The sequence below is a fragment of the Paralichthys olivaceus genome, chromosome 8, assembly GCF_024713975.1.
Source record: "Paralichthys olivaceus isolate ysfri-2021 chromosome 8, ASM2471397v2, whole genome shotgun sequence".
In the NCBI taxonomy this organism is placed as follows: domain Eukaryota; kingdom Metazoa; phylum Chordata; class Actinopteri; order Pleuronectiformes; family Paralichthyidae; genus Paralichthys; species Paralichthys olivaceus.
The window spans coordinates 7,109,640-7,122,352 of record NC_091100.1 but is presented as its reverse complement, the minus strand read 5'-3'; the positions used below and the strand labels follow the sequence as shown (position 1 = coordinate 7,122,352).

Below are 12,713 nucleotides of genomic sequence, written 5' to 3'. Positions count from 1 at the left end.
AATTCATTAAGTCACTAAAAGCTGCCGACTTGGAACTTCTTTAATGTTAAATATGACATTTCCTGTTACAGCTAGGGGGTGTAATGGAAATTTTGTGGATGTGATATTGCATGAGCAGATGTGTATGTGGTAGACTGAAATTGTTTATATAAAAGGGCAAGTTTAGGTTTACGATTATTGCTGAGAGCCTATAACCTTATGGCCTCTTGAAGCCACAACTTTATGGTATCTCTTGGCATATGTTTGGTATCTCACATCTGGGGTCTCACTCCAGGGACAAAGAGACATGAAGCCAGTATTCAATTAAATTAATTAAATTAGATTTTATTTGTATAGTGCCAAATCATAATATACATTATCTCAAGGCACTTTACATAGAAGTTCAAACCTTAAAACCTTATTTAATATAGAGAAACCCAACAGCTCCCACAATGAGCAAGCGCTTTGGCGACTGTGGAGAGGAAAAACACATTAACAGGGAGAGACCTCTAGCGGAACCAGGCTCAATTTCGGCAGTCACCTGCCTCGACTGGTTGGGGTGAGCAGAGAAAAATGGGGAGGAGAGGGGAGATGGGTGGAAAAGAGGGGAGAGAAGAGAGAGAGATAGTGGGGAGGTGGAGGAGGGGGAGATGGAGAGGCGAGAGAGACCTGGAACACTTTTCTCAGCATCTGGTCAGACAGTGTTTCTCTGAGATGTTTAGGGCCAATTACAATGACCTCAGTTTTGTCTGAATTTAGAAGTAAGAAGTTTTGGGTCATCCAGGCTTTGATATTCTTGAGACATTCCTGAAGTTGATTAGATTCATCAGGCTTCATAGAAATGTACAGCTGGGTGTTGTCTGTGTAACAATGGAAGTGTATGTGGTGCTCTCTGATGATGTTGTCTAAGGGGAACACATACAGTATATAAGGTGAAGAGTATCGGTCCAAGGACAGAACCTTTTGGAACTCCATGACTAACTTGCATGTGCATGGAGGGGTCATTGTTGACATCAACAAATTGAAATCTATCTGATAAATATGATATGAACCAGTCTAGTGCCGTTCCTTGAATCCCTACATGTTGTTGAAGTCTCTGTAACAGAATCTTATGATCTATGGTGTCAAATGCTGCACTAAGATTCAACAGGACATTGAGACAAGTGTAACCCGTTTCTCCAGATAAGTGTACTGATAACTGATTTAATTAGCTATGATTTAAAGCTGGGTTGACACCAGAAAACTCTAGGTACAACTATGGAGCCTAAAATAATAAAAGGTCAGCAGAGAACAGGCAACGCAGGGCAGGTAAGTTTGAAAATTGTACTATACAAAATTATAAACAGTTATTTATATTCCCTACCTACCTAAGCCAGCTTCCTTAGTGCACAGGCGCACATTAAAGGGGCCCAAAATAAATAATTTAAAAATAAAATGTCCTTTTGTGAGATTCTTCTTGGAGTTAAAGGAAACAAAGTTGGTTCATTGTCTAGTTCTTGGTGTGTGTGTGTTCACATGTGATCTTATCTGTATCTCATATGAAGGAGAGTGATAATGATGGGTCCAAAGACGCCACAGCTGGCCACACCAGACTCTTGGTCCATTCACTGTCGACTTCTGCGGTTGGCTCGCCACTGACCGCCAGGGTCAGGTTCAGATGATCTCTCTCTCATCAAAAAAACAATCTATGCATACAGTACAGAATGCATTAGTTACTTTTGTCTCATTTCAGTTTAAATCCAATCAATTTATCTCCATTCAAATGTCAAATCAAGTATAACCAATTGTAAAGGATATAAATGCTATACTCTTATCATTATGTAAATGAATAGGTACACATCACACCACATAAGAAAGGTCAGTTCCACTGAAAAATCCATCAATTATGTACTTCCATCTCACAGCATAGAAATAAAATCATGACAGTTCTGAAACCAGATATTTATGTTTTTAGCCCTTTAAATCTATTTATGCTTTTTAATTGCACTTTAACATATTTTTAATGAAACGTGTCCTTTAAACATATTTTTAATCAAACATATATCCTTTAATATATTCACCTTTTTTATCTTTAGACTTAAGATGAACTGCATAGCTCTTTCGTATTTATATCAAACACATTTTGATTATTAAATGACACAAATCAATCATATCTGATCAGTAAAAAGGGCAAGTGCTCCTTCAATGAAATAACTTTAAACTCAAAGAACTAGGTATAGGCACCTTTCATGGTGTGAAACTATCAATGATCTGCTACAGTGGTCACTGGCTTAGCGGGGCTAACAGCAGAGCTAAAACAAGTTCACATTCAAATGCTAGCGAGATTAGCACGCTGCTAGCGCGATTAGCGATCTTTTATACGCACCTTCAACAACCTGAATCTGTCTCCACATGGAATCAAACAGCAAGTATCAGGGTCCCAACTGCGATTGGTTTTAAAAGAACGGTGTTTCATGACAAAATGGAGCTAGACAGTTAGCATAACGCTGGCACTAGCATTAGCATCCTTACCGGTGGTATCTTGAGGAGCTTGCATGTTCATGCGGCTCAACCTCTCTCTCTCACAGCTTTCAACCTAATGGACACACAATATTTCAATATTTGGTACAAAATTTTATGATTTTCTATCCGTGACTTGGGGGGGTTAATAACAACTACCTTAAAAGCTTGTGGTACGTAGCCGGTTAATAAAGACATATTAATCTGATTAGTTTTTGGAACTGTCCATTAGGGTGAAAACTTCCTACCACGTTGTTGGTTTAGATGATGAAACTAATAAGGGCAGTTCAGGAAGATCAATAGAAGATAAATGGTTCAAATAAAAATCTGGACTAGACAAGGTATCTGTGCTATTCATGGGGAGGATGTCTCCCATACTGATAAGACATCAGAAAGGTAATAAATATAAAGAAATAATAATACATAAATATATCTTTTAATCACAAGGTCTCCAGCATGACATAAACTAAATGTGAAGTCGATCACTTGAAATACGTAGAAGTACGATTTTGCCAAAAATCAAGCCAAATTTGCATGTTCAATCCAAAATGTCAGACTTCCTGTTGAGTGTGGCCAAGGGTAGCTGGAGGATTTTGTGTGTGTCTGGGCATGATACACATGTGTGCCAATTTTCATTACTCTAGACACAAGTAATGGAGTAGGAAGACCTTCATCGAAAACTGTTTTGATGTAAGTTGCCATGAACATTAAAATTCTGGCCCTTCAGGCCTCGAACCCTAATTATGGCCTTTACGTGAAAATGCAGCTCAGCCCTAACTAGAATATGATCCCAGGTAACCAATCCATTGTTCTCTTTGTGCAGAGATGTTTGTAGACTGTGTCTCCATAACCAAATCAGACCAGTGTTCATGAAATCAATGTTATTAATGTGGATAATAACATTGGAACAATAATAACTTTGCCACATTAATAACATTGCCCTGTGTCTGGTATAGCTGCTTGTGCCATGTTAACTCTGTTGTGAGAGGAAGAAAGAACAGGTTTGCTGATAGTGGAAGGTTAATGTATGCGAAAGTGACCCTGAGCATGTTGTCTCTCCAGAATGCAGAGTGCTGAAGTCATCGTGCAGCCGCTCTGCAACTCCCAACCGCACGGCTAAGAGCCCCGGACCTCCACGACGCAGCAAATCCCCCGGAGCAGGTGATTGTCTGCATTAGCCTCAAGAAATTAGAAGAGATACCTCTCTGCTGTGTAGGTAAAAGAAAAAATGTACTCATGACTAGACTATCAGAAAGGTTGAGGCAAACGAATACAAGATACTGTATGTGTGGAAGTATCTTTCACCATTGATGCCAAAGTAACACTGCAGTATTCATTGACAGGCTGAGTAAAATCATTTTTGGCAGCCTCATTCTAAACCCCACAACAGTTCTGATGTGTGACTAAACAATTTGTGTGCTGCATTGAGAGATGGTGACATTATGCTGAGTAATAAGTTTACAACAAGCCATCATAACAAGTTTAAAGACGAGGCACATGAGAGGTTGTTCGTTTGATGTAGCACTGCCAGAGTTTTGGCATTGGAAGTTCAACTTATATTTAAATTAAGTGTAATATGATTACCGGTATATCTTTTAAGTTTTTTTTTTTCTATTTGTGTCGCAGTAAGACGACCGATCCTCTACTCTACCAGTCAGTCTCCCATCAAATCCCCAGGTGAGGCTGTGATGGTGCCACACAGTTTTCCTTATTTAACATCATATCAAGTTACTCTAGTAATTAGGGCAAAGCCACTGAGTAAAATGAGCTTCTCACAGTGAGAGGTTCTCCTCTTGTGAATAAATGCTGACTCTGGCTACTCTGTTTGTCCTCAGATTCGGAAAAGATCAGTGTTAATCAGAGTGTCTTTTTAAACAAAAATTCCAGCTGCCCAACAATTATTTCAACCGGTAACCTCAGTGAATTCAGTACTAATACACAAAAACAATTAACTCATTTAAGCAAATTCTGAGCATGTAGTCTGACATTTTAAACTACTTGCCAATTGTTAGCAGCATCCCCTTGCTAACTGAATTCCAGGTGAACTACCATGTTAAAAGGGACATATGAGCATTTTATCTTCAACAATATCCCATTGCAAACAGAGCTTTTTAATAATGCTTATGTTTCATAATCGTTCAGACCATATTTACAGCACATCAGCTTCTAAGATGGAGTGTTAAGTTAGCAATGTTTAAGATCTTGCAGAATTTCTTAGATTTAAGTACAATTATTTTATTATCATTATAATATTCACATCACATTTTAAGTCTTTAAAATAGTCATTTTCCATCCACTTATGTCCATTACATTTATTTGGTTGTCTGGTATAAACAACCATAGCTGAAATCTTCTAGTTGCATCTTCTAAACGTCTCTTCAAAGTTTTTTAAGTTTCAAGTAATTCCCTTTCTTTTGACCTTCTTTCTCTCGTTCCTCTGAAGTGAACTCATTTATGGAATCTGAGAGCGAGCTGCTGCAGAATCCACAGATTTAAAGCCATGAACTGATTAAATTCGCTTCACTTCTCAGCTGTGCCAGTAAACCTCACACTTACATCACACGCCTCTGTATCTGCAGCATCTCAGGTGCTCAAAAATAAACTTTAAAAACATATAAATGTAGAGTTAAATATCATATAATTTAGTTCAATTGTTCCTCTAACATTGATTTAGAAGTACATTTGCTTAAGAAGGCAATGAAGCTAAATAACTGGAAGACATTTAGGTGACAATCTGAGAATCTGGATAATCAAAAGAAAAACGTACAACTCTGACACAGCAGCAGTAGAAAGGCCCAGCATGTACGCAGTGTGGAATAATGTTCTCAGCTCAGCTGGTTTGATGCAGATAAGGAGACTTTGAGTTAAAGTTTGACGCATTATGTCTCTGTATTTGTGCCAGAAACTGGGAGAGAGAGAAGGAGGCAGAAGTTGTCTGTTCTTGAGAGAATGAGAATGAATCACTCAAACAAATATATATATAGCTCTCGTCCCTGCTGTGTGCCTGTGCACCTCGTTTTAAACACTCAGTGTGTCTCATACAAAATGAGAAGTGTACTGATCGTGTAAATGGAAATTTATAAAAACAACAAAAATGTTTGTCTTTGAGTCATTCATAAACATGTCCCTTACTAATGAGCAGAAAAGTAACAGTAGTGCCAGTTTAGACCCTTTAATGTGATGCATGTAAGGATAAGATGAGATAGATAGATGGGAAGTAACCAAGGCAGAGTATTGAAGCCAAATAGGAACACAGATTTAAAGATGTATTAAAACTGTACCTGTTACATTCTCTGCATCTCTACATCGGCCCAGCAGCTTCTGCTTGTAGATATTTTTGAACCTTATAAATATGATGTGTGAGTTTGAATGAGGTACATAATACATCCAGCAAAAATGCTTCAGACCGTGCGACTTTAGCCTCTCCTGGACCCATGGATGGATTTGAGTTTGTAACAACACATTTGAAGAAGCTGTCTTACTAACAAGCAGTTTTATCCAATGACACTTATTCGGAAAATTGTCACAATGGCCCTTTACACTGTTCTTGCTAATCTCTTTCCTCTATTTCTCTCTGTACAGTAAATGACGTATCAAGCAGCCAGATCTCCACCAAGTCCACCAAGTCCTCCACTCCGTCTCCCACCAGCCCCCGACCCATCCCCAGTTTCAAGGTATAACACAGAATATCACAGGAATGTCACATACAGTAGTACATAGTTGAATGCACAAAGCACCCACAGCAGACAGCTGTGCTCAAACATCTACTGTGTACAGCTTGTTTTTTATAGGGATGCATTCACATTAGTCTGAGCAGGTTCCTGGGAAACAGTAGATACTTTATTAAGTAACTGGTTGCAGCCAAGACTGTAATTTTTACACCACTGACATAATTTGATGTTAACTGTCCTTACCTCTTTAATAGAACATGATGAAATAAGTCTATGTCACTGACTGATGCCCGTTTTGCAGCTGTATGATATATTTTTGGTTGAGTCTGATATACAAATCTGATTTACTGGTGGATTTGTTTGTCAGAGGCGTGTTAGCACCAAACTACAGAGTTTCTAACTGCTCCTCCAGCTGGAAAACTTCCCAGGAGCCAGTGCTCCTCACTTAAGCCCAAAGACTTATCCATTCACATTCATTTGGCAGGATATGAGAGTTTTATGATTTACTGTCAGCTCTAAAATTCACTAGAGGGGGCGAGCAGAGCAGAATATTTTAAAACCTCTTTCTTATATCCCAATGTAACCACTTGTAGAACACACACTTTCTACTTTGGTCCAACATATTATGCTTTTATACTGAATAATAGATAATTACTGTAATGTACATTATGGCACAGTGAGGCTGTGCATAGCTGAAAAGTGTTATTTTAACTGCTGCAAGATGTTAAAACAGCCCCTGATGTGCTCTGCTGATTTAGAACAGTTTCATGTGCAGTGGTGATAGGTGGATATGAAGCAGTTTGATTCCAGCTGCTCTGAATCCTTGTCCACTTTCAAGGATGGACTTATTTCAGACCTAGCTGACTATATGCTTAATTTCTTTCTATTTTGTTTTATTTTTTATTTTCACATGCATTTCTGTCTAAATGGTTTGAAGCGATTTTAAAGAGTTGAGGTTGCCATGGTGACTTGTTTTGTTTTGGAGCCAGGCGCTCACGTCTATTTCTGTTTCTTTTTTGTTCCAGCAGATCCCTCCATCACATCACATCTCCACTAATGTCAACGGCTCAATGAACAACCACCAAGAGCAAAGCAACCAACTGAGTCCAGAGGGTACATCTCCTTTTCTTTTTACTTTCTTTCCTTATTCCATTTTTCTTTTTCTTTCCACTCCTCTGCTCTCCTCACCTTACATTCATTTTTTCTTTTTCCCTTTGTTTCCTTTCCTATCCTATCCTAATCCTATCCTCTCTTCACCTTACCTTTCCTTTCTTTTCTTTTACTTCCCTTTCCTCTACTTTATTTTCTCCTCTCCTGTCTTGTCCTCTTCCTTTTCTTTCCTCTCCTCTCCTCACCTCACCATACCTTCATTTCCTTTTGTCTCCTCTCCTTACCTTACCTTTATTTCCTTTCCTTACCTTTATTTTCCTTTATTCTCTCCTCTCCCCTCTCCTGTCCACTTTCCTTTCCTTTTCTCTCATCACCTTATCTCCTTTCTTTTCCATTCCTTTCCTTTCCTTTCCTCTCTTCTCCTCTCATCACCTTATCTTCTTTACTTTTCTCTTCTCTTCTCTTCTCTTCTCTTCTCTCCTCTTCTCTTCTCTTCTCTCCTCTCCTCCTCTCCTCCTCTCCTCTCTATAGCATCACTCTGCATGTTGTTGCCAGTGAGTGTGTTATTCTGTTGCACAGCATGTGGTCCTTTAATTCTCTGTCTGAGAACTGGTTGAGTTTCTGCCAAAGCTTCCTAAGCTCCCTGTATTTCATTACAGCAGAGTTTGTTTCGTCTCCTCTTCTAACCTTCATCTCTCCTCAACAGTTAACGGCAACCGCTACCTTCCTGCCACCACCATTTTGGAAAAATACCAAGTTGGGAAGGTCATTGGAGACGGCAACTTTGCTGTGGTGAAGGAGTGTGTGGAGAGGTGGGTGAAACGCATCTAATCAGGCCGGAGATGTGTAAATGCACAGACGGCAGCTGTGTGCAGCGGCAGCAAAGCAGTGTGTCCTGTTGCACTGCTCAATGAGACGTGTGCGCTAACTGCTCGATCAGGGTGTTTAAGTCCTGATGACAGACACTGTGGAGACAGAAATATCCCATGGATTAAACCCAGCGGTGAATTCACTTCATTAGCCTTTTAATCTCCAAGACAACACACTGGCAGACAGGAGGGATGACTGCCATGAATTAAGACTTCTGAAACTTGACATACTGACAGTGGGGTCACCATGAACAAGAGTCAGGTGAAATATCTGTTTCACCTCTCAATGTTTCTTTTTCAAATAATATTTAATATGAGTAAGTTATGAGTGTTATATTGAAAAAGTTGCCAACTTCTTTATACTTGTTATTGTCTTGTGTGCATCTGCACTGCATCTCAGTTCCACTGACTTAGTGCCGGTGCTCTGTGCACACTGTAACACAGGCGCTTCATATAGACCCAGACAAATGTATATATTGGCAGATAGAAATGAGTATGAGGCTTTCACAGACGTCTTTGTTTCTGCATTTATGTTCACATTGTACTAAACAGTTTCTTAAATAAATGTCTATATATTTAGTTAATTTATGTTTTCTTTTTATTTATAAAAAAAGGTTTATGGTAAAAAATGAAAAAGACCAAGCCTCAGTTACATGTTGGACTTGCTGCCTTTTTTGAATATAAATATTTGTTTTGTGTTTTACTACCTAATATCGGTATTGTCATCTGTCCCCTAAAATCCACATTGGTCGGGCTCTACTCTCTTACATGTGCTTGATTTGAGTCACAGTCCTGTGACATCAGTGCCTTTATCTCTAAATCCCCTGTTTCTGTTCAGGTCCAGTGGAAAAGAGTTTGCACTGAAGATCATCGACAAGGCCAAGTGCAGCGGAAAGGTTTCAATCTTTATTTCCTCCCATTCCCTCTCTACTGTCTGTGTTTCACCTTCAGACCTGTGCACATTCATATAGAGCCACATGTTGCTGTTCCACTGGCCATCATTTACACCCATGTACACTGTATTGCCCGTGCGTGTCTGATCATCTTATCCTTCACAGTTAGATTTCAGCCATGTTTTATTTATCACTTGACTTAAATCTTCTTCACACTTTCCCACAAGGAATCACACTCACTCTGACTCAGTCTGACTCACTCTGACTCACTCACCCTCAACACCAATTTAAATTCAGTCGAAAAAACGCAGCTTCTCTTAATGAGCATAATGGCTCAGTTCAAATCCTGTGTGTGTTTGCAGGAGCACCTCATCGAGAACGAGGTGGCCGTGCTGCGGAGGGTGAAACACCCCAACATCATCATGCTGGTTGAGGAGGTGGACACTGCCTCTGAGCTGTACCTGGTCATGGAGCTTGTCAAGGTTCGGGTAAACTCATGTGTCAGTGTCAGTGCGTGCTCCTCGTTTTTCTCTATGTGCTTGAATATGTAATCCTTGTTTGTTTTTCATGCAGGGAGGAGATTTATTTGATGCCATCACCTCCTCGACCAAATACACAGAGCGAGACGGCAGCATCATGATCTACAACCTCATTGGAGCTCTGAAGTATCTGCACAGCATGAACATCGTCCACAGAGACATTAAGCCAGAGAACCTGCTGGTACACAATTACACACACAACAGTGTTTCTCCAACAAATCCAACTCTTCAGTGGCCTTGAACTGAGCATGTGCTTCACTTTAGGTCTTTGAATACCCAGATGGCACCAAGTCATTGAAGCTTGGGGACTTTGGCCTGGCCACTGTGGTGGAGGGACCCCTGTATACTGTATGTGGCACTCCCACGTATGTCGCTCCAGAAATCATCTCAGAGTCTGGGTAAGCTGGAGGTTTTGACAGGATGTGACACTCGTCTCGAGGAGACGCTTGTTGATGGAGAAATGTTTTTGTTTCTATTGATCTTTGAGTCTGATTATATGGAAACATCTGTTCTACGAACACAATAGAGTAGAAATGTGAGTCGGCTGTGTTATTATCAGTTGTGCGGAGATTAAAAGCTTTATGAAGAATAAAGAAACCATCTAACTGTGTCTGTGTTCATGGTTTAATCAGGGGTGGGAAGTAACGAAGTAAAAGTACTCTGTTACTGTACTTAAGTAGATTTTTCAGGTATCTGTACTTGAGTATTTATTTTCCTGACGACTTTTTACTTTTGCTCCTTACATTTGAACACAAAGTGTTTTTTTAAGTATCTGTACTTTTACTCAAGTAAAGAACGTGAGTACTTTTGCCACCTCTGGTTGTAATTGTATATTTACTTCCACATCATTGTAGCAGATGGAAAACCTTCTTTTTTCTTTCCAAAAATTCACTATGTATTTTATCTTGTCGTTTTATGTCCAGTCAGTCGTCTGCAGTATTTGTAACACTGGGACGATCGTTGATGTGCTTTAAGATATTTAATCTGTCACTGACATTTTCTCTCATCTGTCACAGTTATGGTCTGAAGGTCGATATCTGGGCTGCCGGCGTCATCACCTACATCCTCCTGTGTGGATTTCCTCCGTTCAGAAGGTACTGACTTCATCCACCTCAAGAATTAATCTGCTACTAGTAAACAAATGTAAGAGATAAATACAATGTTGATTCAAGGAACCAGTCATGTATCATTTAAAAAAGTCACATTTTGCTAAATAACAAAAAGTATTCCTGTACTTAGTTGTTGTGTTAACGATGTTCATAGAGTGGATGAGTTCCACCTAAATTACCGTTGAATTAATCAGACAAAATATAATCACAGGTGAGGTTGCAGGTTATTTATGCAGCCATTACAATGAACATGTATGATATGTGGTAAATATGACATTCTTTTTTTCACTGAGTGTCTATGTGCTCCGTGTAGTGAGAGTAACTCACAAGAGGACCTGTTTGACCAGATCCTCCAGGGACGATTGGACTTTCCCAGTCCTTACTGGGACAACATCACAGACTCAGCCAAGGTTGGAAACACTCACATACACGTTTGTACTCATATCTTAGTGAATACACCCATTGACATAATACATTCCCTCCCACTTACCCTAACCTCAACCATCTAAATGCCTAACCCTAATTCTAACCCTATGACCAAGCCAAAGTGAGGACCGGTCAAAATGTCCTCGCTTTCCCGAAATGTCCTTACTCCGTAAGTTTTAGGCTCAAAATGGTCACAAAGATATCTGTACAAGTAAACAGACACACACATATATTTACTATCTAATTCCAATGAACACAAACTATTTTAACCTGAACTAAATGCAGTGACAGTAAAAAGTCTGAAAATGATCTAAAATATTACACAAGATAAGACACACACACACAAACACACACACACACACACACACACACACACACACACACACGAACCCACTGCATTAATGACTGTCTGACAAGAGAAACTCCTCCAACCCTCTGAATAATGTCATGTATTAACGTGACAGCCCTCAGTGTGTAGAACCACGCTGTTAATTAAACTCACTGCACAGCGGCCTGTCGCCGAAAACACATGTTACAAACTCCACAGCATGAAACCTGTGTGTGTGTGTGTGTGTGTGTGTGTGTGTGTGTGTGTCTCAGCTCATTGTTCTGCAGTCATGGTCATTAACTTAACTGATTTAGTGCGATCAGCGATGTTCTCGGCAGCAGCAGCAGCTGCATTCAGTGAAACTACCAACACAGCATCAAACAGCAGACTGAGAAATGTACTACTGGTTTCTTAAAACAGTGTCGAGGAGTTTTTAAAAAACCTCATCAGAGCTAAAGAAGTGAATACTGAAGATACTTTTCTCTGTGTCTCCTGGATGTGTATGTATAAGTCAAGTTCTGTAGTCAATTGTTTGCATAAGTCTTTATTAATTTCATAAATATTAGTCATTTTTAGTTTAATGATAGATTCATGCAGCTTTTATCTGAAGTTTAATTACATTTTATAAAGTTAGCTTGAAATTGTTAATTAATAGAGTTTTGTGAAGGGATTTCCAAATAAGATCATTTCCTCTCAAGAGCCACACAAGATGAATAAGTCGTATTTAGCCTTGATATTTTCCTAAACACTTTGTGTGTATGTGTGTTTCAGGAGCTGATTGGAAAAATGCTGCAGGTCAACGCCGAGCCTCGATACACAGCACAAGACGTCCTCTCCCACCCATGGGTCACGGTATGGTGCAACACTGTTTGTGTGTATGTGCATGTAGAGTTCTGTGGCCGTCAGACATCTTCCTGCTATAACTTCCTCTGAAAGCTTGATAGATTCCAAAAGATTTAGATTTAGTGACGAGAAGAACAACGAGCAACAGATGTTTTCCCCCCACAGAGTCTGGTGTTACATGAAGAGACAGAAAAGTCAAACTATACATCGAAAAACTGCACCTTGGAGAACTGGTGCTGATTTAAAGACCAGATATTATACGTAAACTTGAGTGACTCACATCGAATATTACATTTTATTTAGTTTTTCTTCGTTAGCTGTTGTTTGTATGACGTTCATTTCCAAATAAAAACTTCAAAGCAATAATTTTGAAAACATCTTCAATGTACTTTTGGTGCCAAAAGCATTTTCACAGTCCTGCAGATGTGAACAGAACTTCAAAACTTG

At 39.4% G+C, this 12,713-nt stretch overlaps 1 protein-coding gene across 11 annotated transcripts in view; it reads left to right on the top strand.

Annotated features, from left to right (window-relative positions):
- Positions 1 to 12,713, top strand: part of dclk2a (doublecortin-like kinase 2a) — a 49,759-nt gene that overhangs the window by 31,341 nt on the left and 5,705 nt on the right. For 4 of the 11 annotated variants that reach the window (XM_020101307.2, XM_020101309.2, XM_020101316.2 and 1 more), the window contains exons 4-15: positions 3,541 to 3,639; positions 4,105 to 4,155; positions 6,061 to 6,152; positions 7,175 to 7,262; positions 7,966 to 8,071; positions 8,967 to 9,024; positions 9,384 to 9,503; positions 9,595 to 9,741; positions 9,825 to 9,958; positions 10,577 to 10,654; positions 10,983 to 11,079; positions 12,195 to 12,275. In XM_020101307.2, coding sequence (XP_019956866.2) covers positions 3,541 to 3,639; positions 4,105 to 4,155; positions 6,061 to 6,152; positions 7,175 to 7,262; positions 7,966 to 8,071; positions 8,967 to 9,024; positions 9,384 to 9,503; positions 9,595 to 9,741; positions 9,825 to 9,958; positions 10,577 to 10,654; positions 10,983 to 11,079; positions 12,195 to 12,275 — 1,151 coding nt within the window. Of the gene's footprint in view, positions 1 to 3,540; positions 3,640 to 4,104; positions 4,156 to 6,060; positions 6,153 to 7,174; positions 7,263 to 7,965; positions 8,072 to 8,966; positions 9,025 to 9,383; positions 9,504 to 9,594; positions 9,742 to 9,824; positions 9,959 to 10,576; positions 10,655 to 10,982; positions 11,080 to 12,194; positions 12,276 to 12,431; positions 12,633 to 12,713 lie in introns of those variants that run through there. The other 7 variants (XM_020101308.2, XM_020101310.2, XM_020101313.2 and 4 more) reach the window with 4 other exon arrangements.